The sequence below is a fragment of the Leiobunum rupestre genome, chromosome 9 (genome assembly GCF_980474605.1).
Source record: "Leiobunum rupestre chromosome 9, qqLeiRupe1.1.hap1, whole genome shotgun sequence".
Lineage (NCBI taxonomy): Eukaryota > Metazoa > Arthropoda > Arachnida > Opiliones > Sclerosomatidae > Leiobunum > Leiobunum rupestre.
The window spans coordinates 12704554-12728324 of NC_143392.1; the positions used below are offsets into that span (position 1 = coordinate 12704554).

Here is a 23771-nt window from a genome sequence, read left to right on the forward strand (position 1 = left end):
AGAGGATTGAGGGTTTGAGGCCGGAGGAGGGTTAGACAGTTCCACTCGTTTGAGGGATGCGAGCGAAGGGACTCTACATAAAACATCGACGTGCGGCCGCGGCGGTAGTAAGCGGAGTCGCTGTACATAGAAATCCAGTGAATAGGGAAATCAAAATTGATATAAACCTTGAATTAAAAGGTCATCTCCTATTATTTGGAAATATTAAACTGGTCACCTTCTGTTTTTTTGTTATTATTTTGAATTAATAAACTAATAAACTGGACACGGTGACCAGTGACCCCCCAAATTTTTAATAAATAAACTGGTCTGAGCAATTAATTAACTGGTCTTTGACCACCTGACCACCGTTATTTCCAAGGCTGCTCAACGGGGTCTCGATGGAGAAACGGTTTGAAAGAATTTTTGGATTGCCTACAAAATTCGTCTGTTGCTGACGTCACCCAGATGAGATCCCATTGATTTTCAATAGGATCTCATCTCAGTGACATCACGATGTTCGTTAGCAACGAAGTTACCAACCTTAGCCCTTAGCAACCACAGCGCATCGAGGCAACCTTTTATAGCCTAAAATTTACTAACCTTGTTGGCGCCTCGCTACCTTAATTTTTTTTTCTCTCTAGAGTTCGGGAAGGGCTAGGGCGAAAAGCCATACAGCCCACGGGGACCACTCGGGGGATATTGTCAGTCATGATTATTATATTATTAGCTTACCTGATTATCTCTTTTATAACCATACAAATACATGAAATTAGGTATCCCTACACTTCTTTCGCGAAGAACATTATAATTACTTCAAAATATTAAGTACGATAACAAATTGAGGTTTTTAAATCCATTGTTTTACAAGCCTATTTTGCGCGGGAAGATCGCCTATTTGTTACCATGACGACGCATTCTTTTCGCGTCACCGTCCCAATGGAACCTTAGACATTCCAAGTGTATACCTCTATAGTTTCCTGGTAAAAGCAAAGCAGTGAGATAAAATTGATGATTGTTGCAAATATTTAGTGATACATGAGGTTGGCTTCAGTAGCGTAGCCAGGATTTTGTTTCGGGGGGGGGCACACCATTGAAAAAAAAAGGAAAAAAATAAAAATATTTGTCCATACGACCATACGTTTCGGGGGGGGGGGCATGTGCCCCCTGTGCCCCCCCCTGGCTACGCCACTGGTTGGCTTCCCCGATCTCTTAAAATATTACAAAATCGTTATGACAACGCCTGTCGCCAATACAACAGGAGAAAGAAGCTTTAGCACTTTAAGGCTAGAATCGTATTTTCGCACTACAAAACAATAGGTGTTTTTATAAATTAACGTCGCCTTATTGTTTGAATATAGCTACTACGTCACGGTCTTTAACTTTGGTAATATTACGAGCACGCGCTTAGGGAGCTAGAAACCTAGGATTTTCTCGTGCGCATGAAAACCGCGCGTGTCAAAACTATTATAATTAAGCTATGATATCGTAACGTAAGAGCTGAATTTATAAAAAGAACTATTACTAGCGGCGCCACTGAGTATTTTATTTTACTCCATTTTGCATGAGTGCCGAGGATGTGTCTTCGGGATTATTATTCTCCTAGTTTACGGTTTTGTAAAAAGGTGTTTAAATAAATACAATATTAAGTACATTTGTCAGAAAATCTACATATATAAATATTGAATAGGATTGAAAAAATAATGTGGTATGGACGAATTCTTTAATTTCCTTTTTCTACATTTAAATGAAACGAAATTGGAAACGGAAAAACGAAATTCCTAAACTCCCGCCTAACGTTCAAAATGGCTTCTTTCGATACGTATTCAGCGCCAGTTTTTTAGCGGAATATTTTTCATTAAAAATAATAGACCGCAATGAATGAGATTGCGCGTGAAGTGTTTTGATGCGTGGCTAAGGCTTATCAATGTCATTGGATATAATGGTGCAGTTAAAAAAGTGTTTAATACTGGAATTGGTCTCTTAAGTGGAGTAAAAAAGTGTATTATCTTCCAAAATGTACTAGGTAAGTCCACGGAACATTTTATTAATGTCTCTAAAGTATTCAAGTTTGGTCTACAAATTGACCTATAACTTAGGTATTCAGGTATAAGCATAAGCCTTTACGCTTGCATAGTCTTTAATATAAAAAAAGTTAATGGCGATTGGCGAATGACTCATTCGTCTTTTCTTTGATGTTGACGCCTTGTGACTTCAGCAGTTTTTTTTGAGAGAGATCTATTTACCTGCGTTGCAGAGAGTAAACTGCTAATTAATATAAAAACAGTTTTGAAATATTACAGCAATATAAAATAAGAATTAAGCAAAGAATAACATGTATAGTTTGGTAATTAAAATTTAAAAAGCTTAGGAAAAAGTCCTTGAGAAAATTATAGTTTATCACGTTTACTTGTACCGAATAAGTTTACTTTCAAGGAGGCCAATAATTATTCTTGTTTGACATACTTTTAATATTTGTCACATTTTAATGTGGTTTAATAATTTTTAGGTGCTACAGAAACAGATACTATGCATCTTTTGTGGCTTTTGTTTTTAATAATTGAGTGGGAGCTCTGAAAAATGGAAGAAAAAAGGGTAGCAGATTATTTTGTCGTGGCCGGGTTGCCCGATAATGACCCGGAGTTATTAGAGGATGCCTCGTGTCTATCGCAAGAACCTAAGGAATTAAGCTCTCTCTTACCAATCACTGATGTGACAGTGATCATTAGAAGCCAGGGAGAAATGGTGCCAATGGGCTATCAGTGCATCGAAGTGACCCCTTCTGGTTTCCCAGCAGATTTAAATCATGGTGGCTTAAGGACACCTAGTATTTATTTGTGTTATAGAAGAGGACGGGACAAACCACCACTTGTGGATATTGGGTAAGACATTTATTCACACTCATTTTGTGGTATTATTTGTATTCAGATATTTCAAAAAAAGTACCTCAATCTAGAGAAAATATAGTTTATTTATTGCTAACATAAATATTAAACAAAGTTCTTTTTAATTTTGGATTGTTACAAACTAAAATAATTAGAGATATTAAAAAAATAAGAATGCTTAATAAATTTAAGTCTTTTTATGATAATGTTATGTCTGTAATTCCAGACCCTACTCATTTCTTAGTTATTTAGTGCAGGGCTATCCTTTCTATTAGCAAGGTTATTAGTTTTAAATTTGATTGCAAAAGTATATTTTTAAATTTTGATAATTCAGGGTTTTTTCCCCAGAAATTTCAACTGTTTCATGCATGTAGATAATTTTTATTGGTTTGGTTGGAGTGATTACAATTTGGTTCATAAAAAAATTTGAAGATTTCTAAAAATGTGTATTCTACTGCATATTTAATCTGCAAGCTTTATAACTTTGAAGTACGTGTCTTTCGTAATGTGTATTGGTTCATATGAAACTTTTGGAACTATAAGTAGATACCACATTATTTGTATCAGATCGTGCTATTTTTAGAAAACTGTTAATATGAGTCACATTTTACTTGAATGATTTCTATTCTCAACGTTTATTCGTCTCATCAGTAAAATAAATTCTTATCTTCAGAACTATTCCAATCCCTGTAACATAACCATTTTAGGAAATAGATAAGTTTAGATGACATCTTTTAATTAATCACGTAGTCATTGCGCAAACAGCGTTTGTATTACAGAACCAGGATAAAAAAAATTAAGATAAATGTAGAGTGAAAGAGAAAAATGCAAGTCTTATTCTCGGTTTAAATGAAAGGTCAATAATCTAGACTATTTCTATAAAGTGAATAAAATATAGACCTTTAGGCTGCTATTATACATCAATCATACAATAACTCCTATTGAAAACTGGTAACTGACAGAATGAAATAAATATCATACATTTGTGACTCATAGAAAATGTAGTAGTGAAGTTGTAGAAGATTATCGGTTAGGTTTTTATTACTGTGATTAAATACCGTGTTACGTATTTGTTCTGAAGGTTATGAACATTTAAAATTAAATTTTATAAGGACAAATCATTCTATGTACATTATAATTATAATATAGCTTTAAACCATTATTTTAATTAAAATAGCTAAATATTTAATTTGTTTCATAATTACAAAAACCATACAAATATAGTATACAAAATTTACTATTATAACATTAATATAACTGATATATTTATAATAAATTCAATAATTTTTTGTTGAATTGTTTATCGAATTGATGTTTGATTAAGTGTAACTAGTTGATAAATATTAACAACTTATTTAATAAATGTTATTAAGTATTTTTTTTACAATTTTCATAGTGTCTTATGCGAAGCTAAAGAACGTGTCATGTCTGATTCTCAAGTGGTGGAGACGACTCCATTTGGGAGACCAGCTAATATTAACAACACAGGTTCACGGCTATTCCTAACATACCGGCGGGCATCTGAAACTGCGCCATGCAACAAGCTCGTTGTCACTAATATTTGTGTTATTTTAATGAATAAGGTTTGCTTATAATTTGAAAACTTTCAAACACCAGTCTATTATTATATGAAGTGCTAAAAAATCTTATTTTCAAAGGGTGAGACACCACCACACGCATTTAACAAAATTGACAAAAACCTAAATAAAGGAATGGTGAGTCTCCATTCCTCATAATATTTTACTTATTTAGTATAGTCGTCTGATGTGTAATTGGTTTTAAGGTTGGCTCTGACGTATTCATTTGCTACAAGAAATCTATGAATAGGCCTGATTCACTTTGCTACAAACCAGGTTAGATTTACAACCTTTTCTTGAAAATGCTATTGCGAGAAATATGCAATTTGCATTTCCTCTACAAGTAGGCTTATTGCACGTATCTGTTGTTAGACTTTTTAGCTAAACTATTAATCCTTGAACTCTTTCCGATAACAAAAAGTCCAGAGGCTATCTTTGCTTTCAAGTGTTTTGTGCCTTATCTCTTCCTCTTATTAATCGACGCGCACAATTTCACTTCATTTCCTCCAGACAATTTTTTTTAAATGATTCTTGCACCCTACATATAAGAAACCACCACTTAATTTGTCTAGCCGCATATCATTCATGTTTAGTTCTTTTGAAGGAAAATAATATAGGCTGAAATATTTTCCATAAGGCCCCTCAATATAAGCCAGACAATATCGTTAAGAGCTGCACACCATTTTTATTTACATCTACAATAAATAACCTATTAAATACAACAAACATAAATGTAATTAAAAATAATAGTTTAATTTTACAATTATTACAGCTATAATGGGCAGGTTTCCTTTGGAAGATTACGAAAGTTTTCCCTTGCCTGAATCCGTAGCTTTATTTTGTTTACCAATGGGTGCTTCCGTCGAGTGTTGGCCTAAAAAAGCGGAGCAACCACATCCTGTATTTTCGACTTTCGTACTAACATCCTATGATGCTGAGAAGGTTTATGGTTCCGCTATAACATTTTACGAAGTTTACCCAAAAGAGAAACTAACAGTAGCCCAAAAACAAGAACTGTACAGAAATAAAGCTGGAAAAGATGACAGCCACTTTTCGATACATGCCAACAAAAGTATTTGTTTGCTGTCCAGGTGGCCATTTTTTGATACCTTTGAAAAGTTCTTGCGGTATCTTCATAAAATGTCTAGAACGGGACCCCACAAATTGCCCATTGAGAGGTCAGTTCTTCTTTAAGCCCAATAAATGTTTATATTGCTTAAAAATTATTTAAATATTTTAGGTATATATCACATTTCATGTTGGATGTACCTTTCCCTTCGCCACAAAGACCGAGAATATTAATTCAAGTATACAGTAACACTTAATTATATTCATCGTCCTTGAAAATATAACTAAATCAACCTATTTCTAATAGCTTCCTGAGGATATGATATCATTAACTCAACCACAGGATACCTTGCTCCCGCTTAGGTAATTAGAATGTGACTAGACTTCCTCCTAATTTGAATATTTAAATTAAGTTCTCGATTTATAATTTCAGTGGAGCATCATTCATTCAACTTTTACTCAATTTGAGGGCAGATAACTGTTTAATGGTGTTATTATTTGCTATGACAGAGCAGAAAATGCTTTTTCACTCTCTACGACCCGATGTTCTGACTAGTGTGGCAGAAGCTGTGGTTATGGTATAATGCGATTTAGTATACAAATATTTAATTTTCTTTAATCGTCCCATGTCATTTTAGCTTATGTTTCCCTTTCATTGGCAATGCCCGTACATTCCATTATGTCCTCTTCAACTGTCTGATGTTTTGAACGCTCCCCTTCCATTTCTAGTTGGTATGTGAAACTCTCTTCAACATGATATACAACAAAAGCTAATTTACCACACAATTTTAGGTGTGGACTCTCGATATTTTGACTTATATGATCCCCCTACTGATGTTATATGCGTGGATCTCGACACTAATAACATTTATATGTAAATTTTGCATTAAAATTTGGCGGTCTTCCTTAATTACAACTACAAATAATTTTTTTTAAACAGCCCTGATGATAAAAAATGGTTAGGCACCAAAATTTTGCCAAAGAGGCCAGCGAGAGTTTTAAAAGGTACACTTACTAGTTTATATGAAAAATTGCGATACAACGCAGCGTCACTGTATGGACAGCATGGGGTAAAAAGCCCCAAAGGCTCCGATATGGCACCCTATGATTTGGATTTTAGGATGAAAATTAATCAGAGAGAGCTTGAAATTGAAATTCAAGAAGCTTTCCTAAGATTTATGGCGGCCATTTTAAAAGATTTTAGATCCTTTTTATTACCTATCACTTCTGCCCCTAAAGCAGGGACAACAGACCCAAGTTCCCTTTTCAACATTCAAGGTAAATTTTGGATATTTAAACGTTATTTTTGAGTGTTTAATCTGAACTAGGGTTTTCTCTACAGGTTTTGTAAAAAGTCGTGATAAAGCTTATCATCGTTTTTACCTGAAAATGATGAAAACTCAGATGTTCACTCGTTTCATTGAAGAGCGGTCCTTTGTTTCGGACAAAGATGCTAGTCTCGCTTTCTTTGATGAATGCACGGAAAAAGTTGATCAAGGGGGAGAATCCTCAGACGTTCGACTTCTGGAATTTGATGGCTCTCATCAAACAGATACAACTGTATTCATAGCTCCTCCAGAACCACCATCGGCACTCGGAAATGCTACTCCTCCACCAATGTACAGCTATGAATCTTTTGAAACTCTGAAGTTGGATCTGTTCCATCGTCACCCTGCAACTTGCCTTTTGAAATTAAAAGGAGGAAAGAATATACTTTCCAGTCCAGCCCTTTTGCCAGCCAACAGCCCTATCGGTAGACGCACAAAACAAGAAATTAAATTAGCTCAGAAAATTGCTAAAAAACACTCGGAAATTCCAGTTCTATGGGCAAAGTAAGACTCAAATGATTGTTGGATGCGTGTTGGTACAAGCAATGATGACCTTTTTTGTTCACAGGTGTCTTTTGAGCTATTCATTTAGCTTATGGTTCATTCACCTTCCAGCTTACGTTAAGAATTCATCTTCGAAAGTCAAGGCTTTAAAAACAGCTAACGAAGTTTTAGTTATGATGAGAAAACTGCTGCTTAGACCACAGGATGAAGTGTGTTACAGGGTTTTGATGCTACTATGTGGCCAATATAGCAAACCTGTGTTAGCCGTTAAGGTTCTCTGTGAAATGAAGAACAATAATGTTCAGCCCAATGCTATTACTTATGGTTATTATAATAAAGTAAAGAACCCCTTATCACTGAATAATTAGTTTAACTTGTTGTTTTACATAAATTATTCTATTTTAGGCAGTTTTAGAAAGTCAATGGCCTTCCGGTGATTTTAGGGCCGCTGATATGTGGGCTAAACTAAGGAATGTAATTGTTGGAGTGTCAAAATTCAGGAAAGCAACTAAGGATAAATGCCGTAGGTCTCATTCTTTGGGATCAGAACTTGATTACGATGACCAAGTTAGCAGAACTAGCAGCATTGACGAAGAAGTAGATGGAGTGGTCATGAGACCTATCAAACAAGAGAACCATAATGGAAATGGTCTTGTGACTGTGGAAGAAGTTAAAGAGCAGGATTTGCTTGGAGACTCATCTAAAGTTGATGACCAAACAAGTTCTGGTAAATTAATAATACATTATTAAAACGAAAATCACTAGTATCTAATCTTTTAATTAAAATTTAGGTGGTCAATCCGATGGAGGTTATAGCTCTTTGGTTCAAGATGACACCACAAACAGCAACACTCGATTGTCGATGGATATTTCATCTGATTTATTAGGCCCTCCCGAAGAAGATGAATTAACCCTTCAAGATGGAGAGGGTGGAAATAATTCAGAAGCTCATATGAGCAATACCAATGTCCAGAACAGAAGACCTTCAGCTGTAAAAAGCTTGAAATTTGCCGAGCTTGATTTTTCTGATTCTGATGCCTTTCGAAGTAGAGTTGGAAGTATAGTTCGAAATTCAGTAAATAGTTTAGGAAGCCTTTCACAACTTCATGATGCAGCTCGTACGTGTATATTTTTCTTCATCTATATTATTAAACCAATCTATGAACCTTACTTTTTCTCAAATAGATAGTCCAGCTGGAGTTCTCATGTCGAGTTATCCAGCAGTTTTAGAAGAAAGAGGTATTAATGGTTCAAGACTAGGCCAACCTAGAAAAAGGCATAAAAGTGCTGGAGATCATAGATCCCACACTATGAGATTGTATTCCAGAAGTCATACATCATCGGAGATTGAAGCTACTCCTCAGAGAAACCGTCCAGTAAATGAAGCAGAAAGTTCAAAGGAAATTTTAAGGGCAAACAGTTTTGGCAATGATGATCAAATTATTAACAAACTAAGGGATGAAAAAAGTAAAGATCCTACCAGCTACTTGGAGCAAGATGATACAGTTACTATTGTGTATAAAGAACCAAGTGACATGGAAAAACTTCCCACTGGGGGCACTACAGTGGTCAAAGCCATAAGTTCCATATTCAACTTGTCGAGCTTTAAAGAGGAATCTGAAGCTGAGCTAGATGAAGAAGAAACAAAAGAACCAGTTTTAGCCACTAAAACTCCGAGTATTTTACCTAGGCCTCGAACTCCTAATATACCCGTGAATATGGCTGATTCTAAAATAATAAATCATCCAGTTAGGAAAACATCCCTTGAAAGAAGTCGCAATGATAGTCCTTTTAGGGAGAGAAAGAACAGTTCATCATCAGCAGATTCCCATCAAGATAATACTTTTTCTCCCTTACAAGATGCTGTGGATTTCTTTAGCAATGGTGGAGGATTCTCCAGAATGACAACTTCATTGAGGCACAGTTTGAGGTGGAAAGGCTCTGGCAATATAGACAAAGAAGGGCAAAAGTCTTCACCTAGTAAAGTAGCTCGAAGCTCCACATTCCACGGACCTCCTGATCCTCACTTTGGGAGAAAAAGGTCTCTTTCTCATACGACAGTTGAAACTGTTGACAGTCCAAATGTTACAGATAAGAAAACTCTTTCACGGAGTTCAACATTACCTCATTGCACAGAAGCATCGGCAATGGCACGTTTTAATAATGAATCTAATATTAACTTGAGTCCAGCTAGATTATTTTCGAATTCTGCTTCAGTAGTGGGTCTTTCAAAACTAGCCTCACGTCATACAGAACTGTTTGAGGGCATCAAATCAGCTGCCACAACTATGGCTACTAAAATTAATGAAATGAAACAAACTATATCAGCTTCTGCGACACCTACAAAGGGTGTCTCTCTGTCAATTTCCAAAACGTCAGATTTGGAATGGTTATCAGTTATTGAGGGAGAAGGACTATCATCTGGCCAACTAAATGGTTACGGAACTAATTCAGCGTCTTGCTCCGCCTCTGCAAGCAGAAGAACCAGTGTGGATTACTTGAGCCGTAGTCTAAGAAGCGAGGAAAGCTTACCAGGAGCTAGCCTGGAAGATCCTGTTTTACTAGAGCAAATGCTTAGAGAGTCTCCGTGGCAAAGGAAAGGTAGTAATGGATTAACAAATAATCTAGGTAATAAAATTTTACTAAATTTAGTTTTATTATACCATTACCTTTGGTAACCACCAAATATTTATATTGATAGGAAATACATCGTGGTTACCTCCAGTGTTTCAAATAATCCAAGAACAAAAGTTTGATTTGGTTGAAAAACCTTCATCTAAAGTTGCCTTGGATATAGCAATTTGTACCTTGTCTCGATGCAGCGCTTGTTTGGCACTTCTGTATGATGAAGAAATAATGGAAGGCTGGTCTTCTGATGAATCTAATCTCAATACGCAATGTCTTTACTGTAAAGCCAACTTTGTTCCACTAATGACAGTCAAAATAAAGGATCTTCGTATTAATGGATCAAGCGAGTCACTTCTAACCCCAGCGCATTCTCAAGAGAGTGTTCGAAGTTTTTCTCACACTTCCCCAAATTCATACCCAACTCCTAAAACAGAATTCGCAGTACCAGAAGAAGTATCGCTTACTTTCGAAAATCATTTCAAAAGTATTCTCACACCAGTTCCTGTTTCCGAAACTCCTCTATTCAGTCAAGAGTCGGAAAAGAAGGAAGTAGCCCCTTCCAAAGATGTTGTAAAAATGGACAGTATAGATTCTTGCCATGAAAACTTTATGCTTTTTGAAGATAGCCAATTTGATAAGAAAAGTCTGCCCAGGGATTCGCCATTTGACAGTCCGCAGAAAAGTCCTGAGAAGGATCTAATAGATTTGGGATGCTCTACGCATTTAAATGATCTTGCCAAAAATAATAGCTGTGACAATCCTACGAGTAATGCAGCTCAGTCTTCCCTTCCAATAGCGAACACGCAGTTGGTTTCTCATGTTCAGTCTGCAAGTTTTTCCATCAATGGCAAAGGGAAAACCTTAAATGGATTTGGAAGCTCCAAGAGCACTTTCCTCTTAGGAGCTGATATAAATCCCTTTCATATTGATCCTATAACTGTCCCATATCTGAGTCCCTTGGTCCTTCGAAAAGAAGTTGAGAATGTTTTGGACCATGAAGGTGATGACTGTCTCGCATCGGCTGACTTTGTAGACCAGCATCCAATAATATACTGGAATCTTGTAAATTACAAGCACATTTTAAATCTTTTACATTGATTTTAACATTCTTGTTTTTATTAAAAGGTTTGGTATTTCCATCGAATAAACGTTCCATCTCATCTTCCGGGTCTTTCTCTTAGAGCAAAATCAATTACTGATGGCAGACAGGTTTGTATATTTACTAACACGTAAAATAATAAATCTTATATATTCTTTTATATGAAATAGATCCCAATTTCCTGGCAAAAGGCAGATTCACGAAATGTCGCTGTTCACTGTCTGTGGGATAATGTGCACATGCATGAAGAGATGGGCTTACCCATGTACCTTTTATATAACCAGACAGGTACAACATTGGTATATGCTCTGAACCCTGAAGATAAAAACATTTCAAAACAGTTGAGTTTCAATTTATTCTAATGAAGTTACTAATTATATTTCTAAGACTTACAATTTTGACTTTTTAAACAGTTTAATGCAGCAAATTTTAGTAAAAGTTCAATGTAATGATTTACTTTGGCCATTAACCACTTTGATCGAAGAGCGTCTCAAGCGAAAAACCAAAAATTACCATGGCACATACAGAGAACTGCTTTTCTTATGTTTGACAGCATTGGGCCAAGATAACATTGACCTAAGTAAGAGTAAACAATGCATTTGGAATCTAAAGCGCAATTAGCAATAATAATTTAAAATTGCAGCTGCATTTCATAGGGAGTACAGAAAAGCTTATGACCAGTTAACTCCAAAACAACTGGAAATTTTAATCCCAGTGGATCAGCCCCCATCCTTAGGCGCTATATTCTGTCAGTATCATTTTAAACCATTAGAATTGAAACAAGGTTCATAAAAATCAAAATTATATTTAAATATCTGATCCGTGAGAAAAACATTTTACAAGCTCAAAAAATATTTTGCTCTGTTTGAACAGGTTTTACTTGCCACTATCCTATCTGCCCAAAATTATTTTTTGAAATGTAAATATTTATTACCAGTACATAAGATTATATAGTTTAAAAGACTCAAATATTATAAACTGTATTTAGACTTTTCAGTACTTCTCTGTAAACAATGTACATAGGTTAATCTTGTATAGAGTTTAAAACGTTAAGGAGCCCATCCCAGTGTTGAAAGCCTTTCTAGGCATTTTTTTAATAGCATAGTTAATTAGTTATTAATTATTGAAAATGTTTTACCTTGGATTAAAAAAGACTTTTTAATTAATGTTTTCAATTTCCTGAAAAAGTAGATTTACCTGACATTCGTTTTGCCTCTATATGTAATTTATTCTACGCTAAAAATAGACGAATGTGTTTACTATTGCATTCATTGTCACTGTTTAAACTATTGAATTTTTGTAAATAGAATTATGTATAAACAACGATTATGTTAACAAGAACCATTAAGTTTTGTTTCTTTTAACTTACTAACCCCTCTTGTTACAAGGCATGCCCACCTTATCTAACCCAAAAACACAGTAATATTTTAACACTTTTTTTTTAAAAACATGTCAGACATTTTTATTGTCAAGCGCAAACTATCCAGCCACAATTCCCTTTCTTTTTAACAGTTTTTAAGAACAATTTTTGTTGGCAGGCTCAAAATGTACCTTTGCCATGACTTGGCCCAAGGGAAATAAAAGTACAAATACAAAGGGTTTTCCACAAAGACACTTGTTGCGTAAAAATGCTAAAAATAATGAGTACACCTTTCCAACGACAATGCCACTTATAGTAAGGCATACTGATCATTTTAATACCGTAGCTTTCAAATTTCTTAAATAAAACTTATTGGCGTCAATTTTAAATCACTAAATACTCATTCCATTATATCACTTCTCACAAATACACTAAGTTTTGCAAATTATTTTTGACTTGAAACTCTTTCAAATAAATTTTAAGAAAATTAACTGTGAAATAAAATATATTTTTATAATTATTTGCTATCATTATTCCCAGCCAATATATATATATATAAAATCTAATAAAGATTTCAAGTACTAATTTGCTTCTATTCTTATATCACTTTTGTTCATAACAAGCATCATTTTTATTGTAGTTTTAAAAAGTGGAAAATTTATTTCTTTAAATTTAATAGTTTTTATAATTGGATATTAAAAACTGATTATTTTGGTTAAGATTTTTTAAGTACTCAATTTTTAAATAATTTGGAGATTTAATATTTCCAATCTCATAAAAATTTTGCATTGCACTAAATGGACTTTGCACTGGATCTTGGCTTGCCTTCCTAAACACTCAAATAGGTAAATATTCAAACTTATGTTTTTCCTTTGTCTTAAGACTATATAAATATAAAATGAGAGTTGTAATATTATATTCTTGTGTTACATTATTTTAAGATTCCATTGAACACGATACTCTCACTTTGAATTAAATACTGAATAATTTAGAACATTTGGCTTGGATTTGAAATTTTTGGTTAAGGACCTAATGCAAAGTACAGGTTAGGCTAAACCGATTTATCTTTAGCACATGGCTAGTGCGCAGATTTGTTTGGATTAAAGGATAGGTAATTAGATTAAACCTAAAATTGTCAGCGCATTATTCGTAGCGATAAAATGTGTTAATAATGACAACAAGGAGGAATTTTTAGGTTTCTAAAAAGAGACGGTACTGTACCATACAATGTCATCCAGTTTTTGAAACATTTAAATTTTTCAACTAATCAATTTACATTTAAAAATTTTGCACCATCATGTAAAAAACACACCAAAGGTTTTTGGGTAGAAAATCAATGGCACACGCTCGTAAAACACATCTGATTATTAAAAATCTTTAGCAACCATAGGATTGACTCATAAACCTCTCAAAAAGGCAAAGCCCTGTTTGGGGTTTTTCAAAGAAATATTAAATGATCACCATAGTACAAATACAGTTGACAAATTTTTGGGTTGAAGAAGTTCTGATATCAATGGAAAAATAATTTAGTACCAATATTAGTGTCTACTATCTTTTGTATATCAATTGGGTAAAAAAATGTTAATAGCTTTAGTCGTGCACTATTAGAAATGAAAGATAATCTTTATAGCATTCGAGGGAGGAAGGTGAAAATGCACCAAAATTTGAAATAGGCTTTGAACAGTCGAAGCACCATAGTAATTGACAACATGACATATATCTTACCGAAAAAACATTCTTAAAAAGACAATAAGATAGAGAAAAATAGAAAGAGGGACAACACACCTAAGCGCACACGAACAAGTTTCTGTCTGACAAAAACATTTGTGAAGTACAAAAAGAGAGGAAAAATATAATTAGCATATATAATATATATATGTGTAAACATATATATAGGTAGTATGAGACGTCACAATGTAGAATTTGTACAATGAAAAAATGTTGTGGACTTTGAAGCCTGCTTCAAATAAGATTTTTATGTATATATTTTTATATATATATATCTTTCAAGAATTAATCACTGTACAGACGACACAATATTCTTTAGTATTGTTGATGTAGCAATACGCAAGGGCCACACAATATTGGGCCAAAAAGTCGTTTTCACTACACAGGCAAAGTTAAGCCAACCTGACCAATTGTTCAGCTGAAATACAGCTTTGGTTATATATATTTTAATGAAGCACTCACTCTGAGTGATTTAAAAGGACATTTTTAAGGGATTTTTTTATATCTTGGTAAGGAAATGATTTCATCACAATTATATTTTACAAGTGCTTTGTGCAAATAAGGTGACTTTTAAGTTTTATATACGAGATAATAGTTTTGGCCCTTAAGATTCTTTGCCAAAAAGAATTTTCCCGTATCTATAAAGGGCGAGAGATTTTAAAAAGCCATTAAAAAATTCCTAATTTTGCTAAACGTAAAATACTTCAGTTTAAAACTTCCGATCTACCTATACAATAAATCTAGTCACGGATTTCATTCTGTTTTTTCTTCTACATGCGACGTAGATATGTACATTATACACGCAAATTTACAACTAAATAAAAAAAACCTTTAAAAAGGATTATAAGGCTAAGGTTACGATAAAAACTCAGGGCAGCTTTTCATAAGGCAGGCTGAGGTTACACTTCATGGGAAAAAGTCATATTCATCAAAGTCAATATGTATTTAGTATATATTAAAAAAGAATGGCAAGATGAGAAAATGGAAAAGGGGAGACGGGAAGGAGGGCCTTTTACAGGAGACTGGGAAAGGAGGACATTTTTCTAGCGAATAATGAGATGATAAGTTGAAAACTTTTTAAAACATATTCAGATTTTTCTTAAAGGTAAAATGTTTGTCAATTTTTGAAATTGTACGGGAGCCCTTAGGTAACAACGTAAGGATAATGTTTTTAAATATAGCACAAACAGGCAATTCATTACGTTATACAAAAACGCCCACCACTCCCCGGCACTCCGAATCCAAGATTTGTACAGTTCATCGAGTTTTTCTCGACTAAATAAATCGCAGATAAATTAGTACTAAGAGCGATCTAAATGGAAAGTGTCATCTCCAACGGAAAGTGGATCCGTATCTGATAGCATATGCAGTCCCTCAAAATCAATAGGGTCCAACATTGGCCTTAAGACCTCATCATTCACAAATATATCAGAATCAAAAGAGCCCGACATATTAACCATGGCTTGTCCCAGATCTTTAGCAAAGTCCTGCCTTAATACGTGCAGTTGATCTGGTGCTACAAACATAAATGGTACGGTTATGAATACTCTAAATTTTAACAAAGCTGGTGGTACACCAAAAATGCTTATGACTATAATAAAGAATTGCATCTCAAGCAGTGCCCAATCTAGGCTAGTAAGAAAGGCAAACAAAATTTTTCTTACAAAAAAAGATCATCAAACTCTTAACTTCACCATTTTGCCAACTGACAAAAAATTATTCTCAAATTAATTCATTTAGCCATGTATTTTACAAAATATAAGAATTTTAAGTGTATTTTAAGCAAATCTTTGGATTATAGAAGCATTATAAAGTTGGAATGTTTCTGAGAGATTATTGAATCTCCACTATCCCCCCCACCGATGAATTAAAAGTAATTTACCTGTTAGAACAATATCTGGTATGCTGGTTGGTGTCTGTGGGGTTTGAGGCGTCGTCTGATGGCTTGAGATCACGACTGAAGATTTAGTGTAATACGTTGGTGATTGTGGTATCATGATATCGTTAGTTGATGAAGGTAAACTGTAGTACACTGAATCACTGTCCAAAAGTCCGGAGTCACTACAGCTTAAAGAGCCGCAAATACCGTTGTGATTGTTGACCAGCCTCTGACCACTCTGACTCAGAGATAAATCTCCAGGAGGTCCACACCCTCCGCCTCCCAATCCAGTTAAATACACTCCAGGACTGGGAGGCGTTGTAGGACTACTTGTTGTACATACTGGGTTTCCATCATGCATCTAATTGTGAAAAATGCAATTAAGAAATAGTTTGACATATTTGTTTTGAACAAAAATTAAGGTTTAGATACGTTTAACCAGTGATCGTGAAATATAAAAGTTATGAGAAGTGAGATAGTATTATTAGACGCTGAAGAAGTGAACACTAACCAAAAGGAACTGGTCATGATCTTGCGTCTGATGTTGTCGATTCTGCTGCTGCGAGGAATGACGATTTTGCTGTAGTTGTTGATGTTGCTGCTGCAATTGTTGTTGTTGCGATTGTTGTTGTTGCTGCTGCTGCGATTGTTGGTGCTGCTGCTGCGATTGTTGGTGCTGCTGCTGCGATTGTTGGTGCTGCTGCTGCGATTGTTGGTGCTGCTGCTGTTGTTGCTGTAGAGGCGGTGAGTCAGCAACCATCCTGAACTGTTCCAACTGATTTTGCAAGAGATTGGCTTGCTGTTGGTGTATGAAACAATTCGTGTCCGTGAATGGACTTTTACTAAGAGAGGTGGCAGGCCCAAGACCGGGAGAACTTGCCGGTGAATGAGTGTGTGAGACTGGAGAGGTGGGTGCGCTGCAAGAGTTGTCTGATGGAGAGGCACTCCTGTAATTTCCAACTTTCATCTGGAAAAAAAAAAGATTACCTCACATTCAGTAAAGCAATAGTATTTTACAACACGGGTTAGAAGGAAAAATGAAGGGACCTGAGGCAGTGAGGGAGAAGGTGGGCCAAAGTTCTGCTGGATTGACTGATGAGTTGGTGACTGTGGTTGTTGGTACAATCCGTAAACCTGCTGTGGCGAATGATAAGTATCCAATGATAGAGCATTTGTATCGATAGCTAAACCCTAAATGAATGAGTAAAATAAAATTAAAAGTGCACACCTTATTAAAAACACTGAGGAAATTAACTAGAACATTAGCCATTCATTCATTAATATTAGTTAGAAATAACATGCTGTAAGTGCTGAGTTGTGTGAAGACCAACAGACATACAATAGAGAGAGAGACAGATAGAGACAGATAGAGAGAGAGCACAGAGAGAACGCGGAAGCCTGTGGAAGTGAGAACCAAAGATGGCTCAGGAAAAAAGAAAAAACATTTTAAATTCCCCTTGTACAGTATTTATAAATAATTTTCTAAATTAGAATTATTTAATAAAACTTTTCTCATGTAATTCTTCTCACAAAGGTAAAAAAGAAGGAAAACAAAAGGCATGCACAATAAGTAATGAACTGCGAACCAACTTTTTTGCTTTTCAAAAAATAAGAAAATTTTAAGCATGCAATGATTTAATGTGTTATACATATTTCTGAAAATTGATTAGGCATGTGAAAATAAACCAATATTGAATTTAATATGATTATTTAAGAGTATAAAGTAGTATAACATGACACGCATATGGAATCTCTTAAAAGAAATTTCAAATAAAAGCAAATAGAAAGAAAAGAAAATGATAAATGGCCTGAGCTATCCGTGGTTTTTTCCGTACCTCCACTGTAATCCGAGGGGGTGGTGGGTCCTGCCTGACCCTTTGCAAACATACTTGAGGGGGCAGCTGTTGGTGGTGGTGGGAAAGGTGATGATTATGAAGGCTAACCAGGCCATTGTTAGGCGCTCCACTGAGCACTAAATTGGACAACTGATGTTGTCTTCTCCGAGAGGCTGGTGAATGCAAGCTTCCGGCATTGGAATGATGATTGAGCTGACTTACTCCGCCAATATTGTTGATGCTATTCGTACTAATGGAACTGGCTAGTGACGACGGAACAGGACTGATAGAGCCCCCACCGCTAGTCTGAGTAGAATGAATAAGAGTACCACCACCAACCATCGAAGTACCTAAAAAAATGCGCCAAAAATAAACTTTTAAAACATTTGGTATTACTAATTTGAGACGTACCCATGATGTGTGACTGGGATTGAGACACCATAGAGGGGCTGGAGTGTGGCGGGGTGTGTTGGCTGTAAGGAGAGCTTGGTCCTCCTAATTCTTCGCTATCCAAGGGGGTTGTCAAAGGCGGAGGGAAGTGCAGATTGGTTAAATCTGGTAATGAACCAGTGTTGTTTGACAGAGATAGAGTGTGAACTAGATTTGGATCTTCTTGAGTTGGAAATATGCTACAATCAAAAAATTACCAATTAAATTTTAATACAAATATGGTAGCTCCAAGTAAAAAAAAAGTATGGAATAAGGTTAAAGAATGGTGAAAAAGCTGGAGATTTAAATTTGAAAATTAGTATACTTAGTAAAAAAATTGTTAATTCCACAACATGCTAAGGTTAAAAACGATTCAGGGTGGAAAAGTTTTGCATTTTAAAAAATAGAACATAAGAAACACCACAAATTACAACTTAAGGTCGAGGTTAAAAACTTGCCTAGAATAAGTCATTCAAAAAGTAAAATAAACCTAATAACAAGGAAATACAAACATCAAAATAACTTTAAAAAAAATTTGAGCCAAGACAGAGAAAATAGTAACAAGAAAATGCAGTCAAATGTTTAAGTGGAGCCAATCAATACTGGTTAATGGAGGAAGGGCTGCAGGAATCTGTTTCTCACTTTATGCCTGGTACTTCGCACGATTTGGGTCTAGACTGGAAAGTAGCCATTAAGTGGGTATCTTTAGGATCCCAAATGTAGTCTTTCATTTGGCCAGTATCCAGCAAAAACGTTCCACTGTCCATCTCGTGGACTGTACCCCTCCTTTGGGTGGGGGACGTGTTGGCACTATTGAAACACTCCTGGGGAGCCATTGCACTTTGATGAAGGGCTGAGTCCGAATTGGTTCTAAAGTTTTTTCCAGTTTAGTTTAAAAAACATGGGAGCAAATACCTTCCGTAAGTTTATACCACTATTCTTTATATCAGGTATTATACGGGTAGTTTAATGGGTTTTTCCCCACCAATTACATTTTGGTAAAAAATTCAACTTACCGTCTCCAGTTCGTATCTGGAGGAGGGGATAGGTAAGTCGTTGACCCATAAGGAGATACGTCAATCTTAAGATTAATGTTAAAGGAAAACATTGGATTTCATCAGACATTCGACAAATCCACCCTGTTTAAGTACTAAAACATTACTCTCAAAGGATACCCCTCTCTTTTCAAGCATAAACTGTCGATTTCTATGGGGAATGGCATGGCGGCCCCTTTCCCTATGTAGGCGATCGGATGTATTTTCTCTTCCTTGTTTCATATCTTCCAAATTGGTTAGAGCACTCTGTACAGAAATATGTTGAAAACTACATTTTGCTCACATTGGTAATAAATCAGTACAAACCTGTAAGTCAATACTGCTATTACTCATTTGGTTGACATTGGGCAATGAACCACCTCTATAAGCACCCAATGACTGTACAATATGTAAATGATTATTTTGATAGGTTCTCTGCCAAAAATAAATACCAAATAAAAAGTGGTTTTTAATTATAATCACTGATGAAGTATTAAAAGATAATTTCTCACGGTATTATTTTGAATCCCATCATTTCGCTCATTACTCCAGTCTCTCCTCATCACTTTATCATAATTTCCATCTGTCACACATGTACCAGTTTGTACGGCTACCTAACAGATTTATCAAAAAGTTCTAAGTTATCAATTATTATAACAGTTCTATTTCATTTGATTTTTTGTTTCATATAAATGAAAATATAGGATGATGTCTTTTCAATTCCTTTTATCGTGGAAATTAATAGACCCTCCTTAACATTATTTCGAGAATGGCAAAATGATAATACCAGTTTATGGAAAAAAATAAGTTGTTTGTTTGGGTATTAGGTATTTGGCCCAAGGGAGTTTTTAGAAAGTTTTCAAATACAAACCAGCTGATATAACAAGGTCTAGTTTGGTGGAAGCTAGTACCAAACAACCTCACTTATGTTTAATTTATATAACATTCCAGAAATAATTATTTGAATAGGATTTAACTAAAAACGATGGAATTTTTAATTCAGGTTTTTAAATTTAGGCTTAAAAAATAAAAGAAAGGGTAGTACCCAATTAGTTTTCAAGGGGGTAACACTAGGTGTTTTTGCATTAAAAAATAAGTCTACTAATAAGAATGTATGGGGACCCTTATCCTAACCCTCAAAAAACCTACAATTCTTAATTTTTTTTGGGATAGCAATACCACAACGCAGTATTCACAAACACTAGATTTGCTTATCTATTTGGGCATGTCAATTCAACATCCCTACATAGCTATCAGTAATTCTCTCAACTAACTGACACACTTATGGAACCTTAAATATAGACTTATGCTATTATTTAAATTAAAAATTCTATGATTTCAGTAAAGAGTTCTATTTATATATTACAATATTCTATGAAATACTTTTAAGCCAAACCACAGATATAATACCTCTTTGTTATGATATCAACTAAATTGATATATGCGTTAGCATGAAAATTTATTTAGTTTACCAATAACATATTTTTTACACTTTGGAATAATGATTACGTCGATAAGATTTACAGAGTTTTTCCTAATATACCTGATGGTCAGTCAATATGCTCCTCCCCTGTAATTCAATTAAATTAGCCCAACACATCATTAGTTCACAAAACAAGATTAAAGCAAATGTGGGAGAAGCCCTCTCGATTCTCACGCCAGAGAAAAACTATACCATTGTGCCCACAGACAGTCTCTATATAGTCATTCACCATAAGTATAAATAAATATATAGAGTGGTATCAGTGCTACATCACGCAACGTCACCCATCCTTTTTCCTATAAATAAAAAAACGCGCCTAAAATGGCGGCCATGGCCAAAGCTATGAGGTGATACTACTCTATTAATAACTAATAATTTTACATCAAATTATAAGATAAGAAAGGTGTTCTACGAAACAGTGAAGCAAAGTATATTAATTAAACGACAATATCATTAAAGTTATCTAATTTGAAAGTTTCTATCAATCCGGGAAAAGATTTTAAAGCAATACTTACTCGTGTTGCACCCATAACTTCTCGCATTATTTGTTCAAATGCAGCAGTTTCCTCAGCTTGTTTCTGTAGAAAATTTAAATATGAAGTATTAATACTTTACATTTTTTTAATAAATAACTAGCTATTTCATAAATACCTGATGATGAAGCGCTATTTTCTCAGAGAATTTCCGGGGGTTCTGGGCCATTTTTTAGCTATATTTAAAAATTTTTGAATTATCAAAGTGAGCATAAACGTTTCACATAGAGTAGCAATAGATTTTAAACTTATAGTAATGAAAGCTCAATGTGGTCTAGCATGTGAATGAGTGATATTCTTTACTCTAATTTTTGAAACTTTTTATGTATTATTTAAGAAATATTCCCAAATAAATGTGTTTGTGACAAATTTATCTGTGGATATATATTTCAATCTATGAACATATTATGCGAGTGACAAGTGACAATTTTTAAAGGCGTTCTTTTATGTTCTTGAAGCACTCCTTAGAGAACATTTAATGTTTAATTGAATTGCATTACTAGAGACCTAAGGGGGCTCCCAGCTTCAAGAGCAATAAAAACAGAAGTTACAGAGCAAACAACCTTTGGCTAAGTTATCAACTATCTTTTCACCTCATAGCAGGTGCACAGGTCTCTGTTGTTATAAGTAGAATAAGCCTCAGCATTTTGAGCACTACCCAACATTTTGTGTTGACATTACAAGTTAACCACTGCCAATTTGGCGAAAAGTGGAATTATATCTCTTCAAGAAAGATTGTTTTTAAAAATCTGCAAGCTTTTCATGTTACAAAACGTTTATTATTTAACTAACTCATGGCAGTTTTAAAATTAAATTTTTTTCCCACTCCTTGATACTGTACCAAGGGATTTCACAATGCTACATAAATTATACTTATAGCTATACTTTGACAGAGATCTGGCACTCTCATGCATTTAACAACAAATTACAAAACTGTTCAGAGTTAATGATGATAGTTAAACGATAGAGCATAATCAAATGTAATACACGGAGAATTTAGTAAGAGTATTTCATAGACTAGAATTAGCTATCGAAGGCATTAGTAATTAAGGGTTATAATTTGGTTAGATTATCGAGATGTTGGCCGTGGAAAGCCTAAGGAGCAAAACAAAAATGGCGTCATCCAACTAGGCCTAGGCTTAAACTTTAGACATTAGATTCGGAACAATGACTTAATTAACCCATAACAAAACGTAATAAATAGACAAATACATTAAATAAACAAAACTGTTAAATCAAATTATGCTTACTTATATTTATGTGATTAATCAAAGCGTGGGAAAAAGGTTACTAAAGTTTTGTCGCATACTATCTATGTAGTCATTTAGTCAACAGGCAACGCTCCATCCAGTGTTGCCAGATAAACTTTAAGGCTACGTTTATGGGGGTTTATAAATTTCTCCCCCTCCGCCTTTGGGGTCGTACTCACGGTCGCCGCAATAAATATTTTAGCAAAAAGTCGGGGGTATGGAGATCCAAAAACAAAATAATACGGTCACACAAACCTGTCAATTTAATCAAGAATAACTAATTCAACTTCCAACTAAAATTAATTTAAATAATATTAGTCAAAACAATCTAAGAAACCTAGAAATAAACACTTGTTGTACAACTTGGCCCAATTAATTTCTACTTGCGATAAATCGTTCTTTGATAGGAATTCCAAATTGGAAAAACTGATAACGCGTTTTCTTATCGTAAAATAAAACACTGGCGCACTCTAAATTATACATTTTGCATCAAATGAGCCGTGGATAATAGAACTACATTTAATTATTTAAGAGCTGCATTTCGTGTCCAGTTTTAGGAATAATTCTCCAAAAGGGTGCCTTTAATAAAACTTATCATCGAGTATGCGTCGCACGCCTTTCCCTCATTACATGGAAAGTTGGTCCTCTACCTAATAAATTTTTTACCTCAGGGCAATTTACCAAAAAGGCCTTTAAGACTATAGGAAACGAGCATGTATAAATTTAAGAGCGGATAAGCGTACATGTTTTTTATACAGGATAAAAGGCTAACCATTATTATTATTTTTTAGGAACCCTTTACACGTCGTTATAATAATGATATTACTTTACAGTATGGGAACATAAATTTATTGGTAAAACCTGCAGATTCTTTTCGAAAAAACCAACGATAGATTAACCGCGAAAGAATAGTAACCTCGGTTTCTCATAATAATTATCCTTCACCATTCAACCATAGACAGTTATTAAACGAAATTTTCAAGGACTACCTCTAATAGCACTAAGCGTTCAAACCGTTGCTAAATAGTTTTTAAACACATTTATACGACGTTTTGTTCCAAGACAACGAATAAAAACAAAATTTTTAATTATAGCGGAAAGGTGTCTTAATTTATTAATAACTATTATATAAAAAAGGTGCAGCATTTTTTATACGATTAAGACAATTTCGA

The 23771-nt window shown here is 34.6% G+C and overlaps 2 protein-coding genes across 5 annotated transcripts; one reads left to right on the forward strand and one right to left on the reverse strand.

The window, feature by feature from the left end:
- Positions 1-1764: 1764 nt before the first annotated feature.
- Positions 1765-12411, forward strand: Crag (DENN domain-containing protein Crag). The gene is made up of 22 exons (XM_090158220.1): positions 1765-2005; positions 2489-2861; positions 4261-4447; positions 4523-4579; positions 4648-4717; positions 5214-5619; positions 5682-5748; positions 5817-5872; positions 5943-6087; positions 6148-6241; positions 6302-6383; positions 6450-6787; positions 6852-7341; positions 7406-7679; positions 7747-8068; positions 8133-8459; positions 8527-9969; positions 10043-11031; positions 11095-11178; positions 11239-11408; positions 11482-11648; positions 11712-12411. Exons 2-22 carry the CDS (start codon positions 2560-2562, stop codon positions 11858-11860), a joined length of 6219 nt encoding a protein of 2072 aa, XP_090014346.1. The 5' UTR covers positions 1765-2005; positions 2489-2559; the 3' UTR covers positions 11861-12411.
- Positions 12412-14384: 1973 nt separating this feature from the next.
- On the reverse strand, positions 14385-23607 carry LOC149926578 (uncharacterized). 4 transcript variants are annotated; one of them, XM_090158223.1, is made up of 15 exons: positions 22600-22832; positions 21468-21525; positions 21332-21394; positions 19846-19947; positions 19661-19768; positions 19475-19600; positions 19316-19380; positions 18942-19169; positions 18282-18499; positions 17871-18220; positions 17083-17226; positions 16916-17002; positions 16547-16834; positions 16039-16396; positions 14385-15672 (listed from the first exon to the last, which is right to left on the reverse strand). In XM_090158223.1, exons 2-15 carry the CDS (start codon positions 21516-21518, stop codon positions 15458-15460), a joined length of 2403 nt encoding a protein of 800 aa, XP_090014349.1. In that variant the 5' UTR covers positions 21519-21525; positions 22600-22832; the 3' UTR covers positions 14385-15457. The 4 variants fall into 4 exon arrangements, with proteins under 4 accessions (XP_090014349.1, XP_090014348.1, XP_090014347.1 ...); XM_090158222.1 differs by lacking the exon at positions 22600-22832 and adding an exon at positions 23589-23607 and having other exon boundaries at positions 16547-17002; XM_090158221.1 differs by having other exon boundaries at positions 16547-17002; positions 22600-22831.
- Positions 23608-23771: the final 164 nt, after the last annotated feature.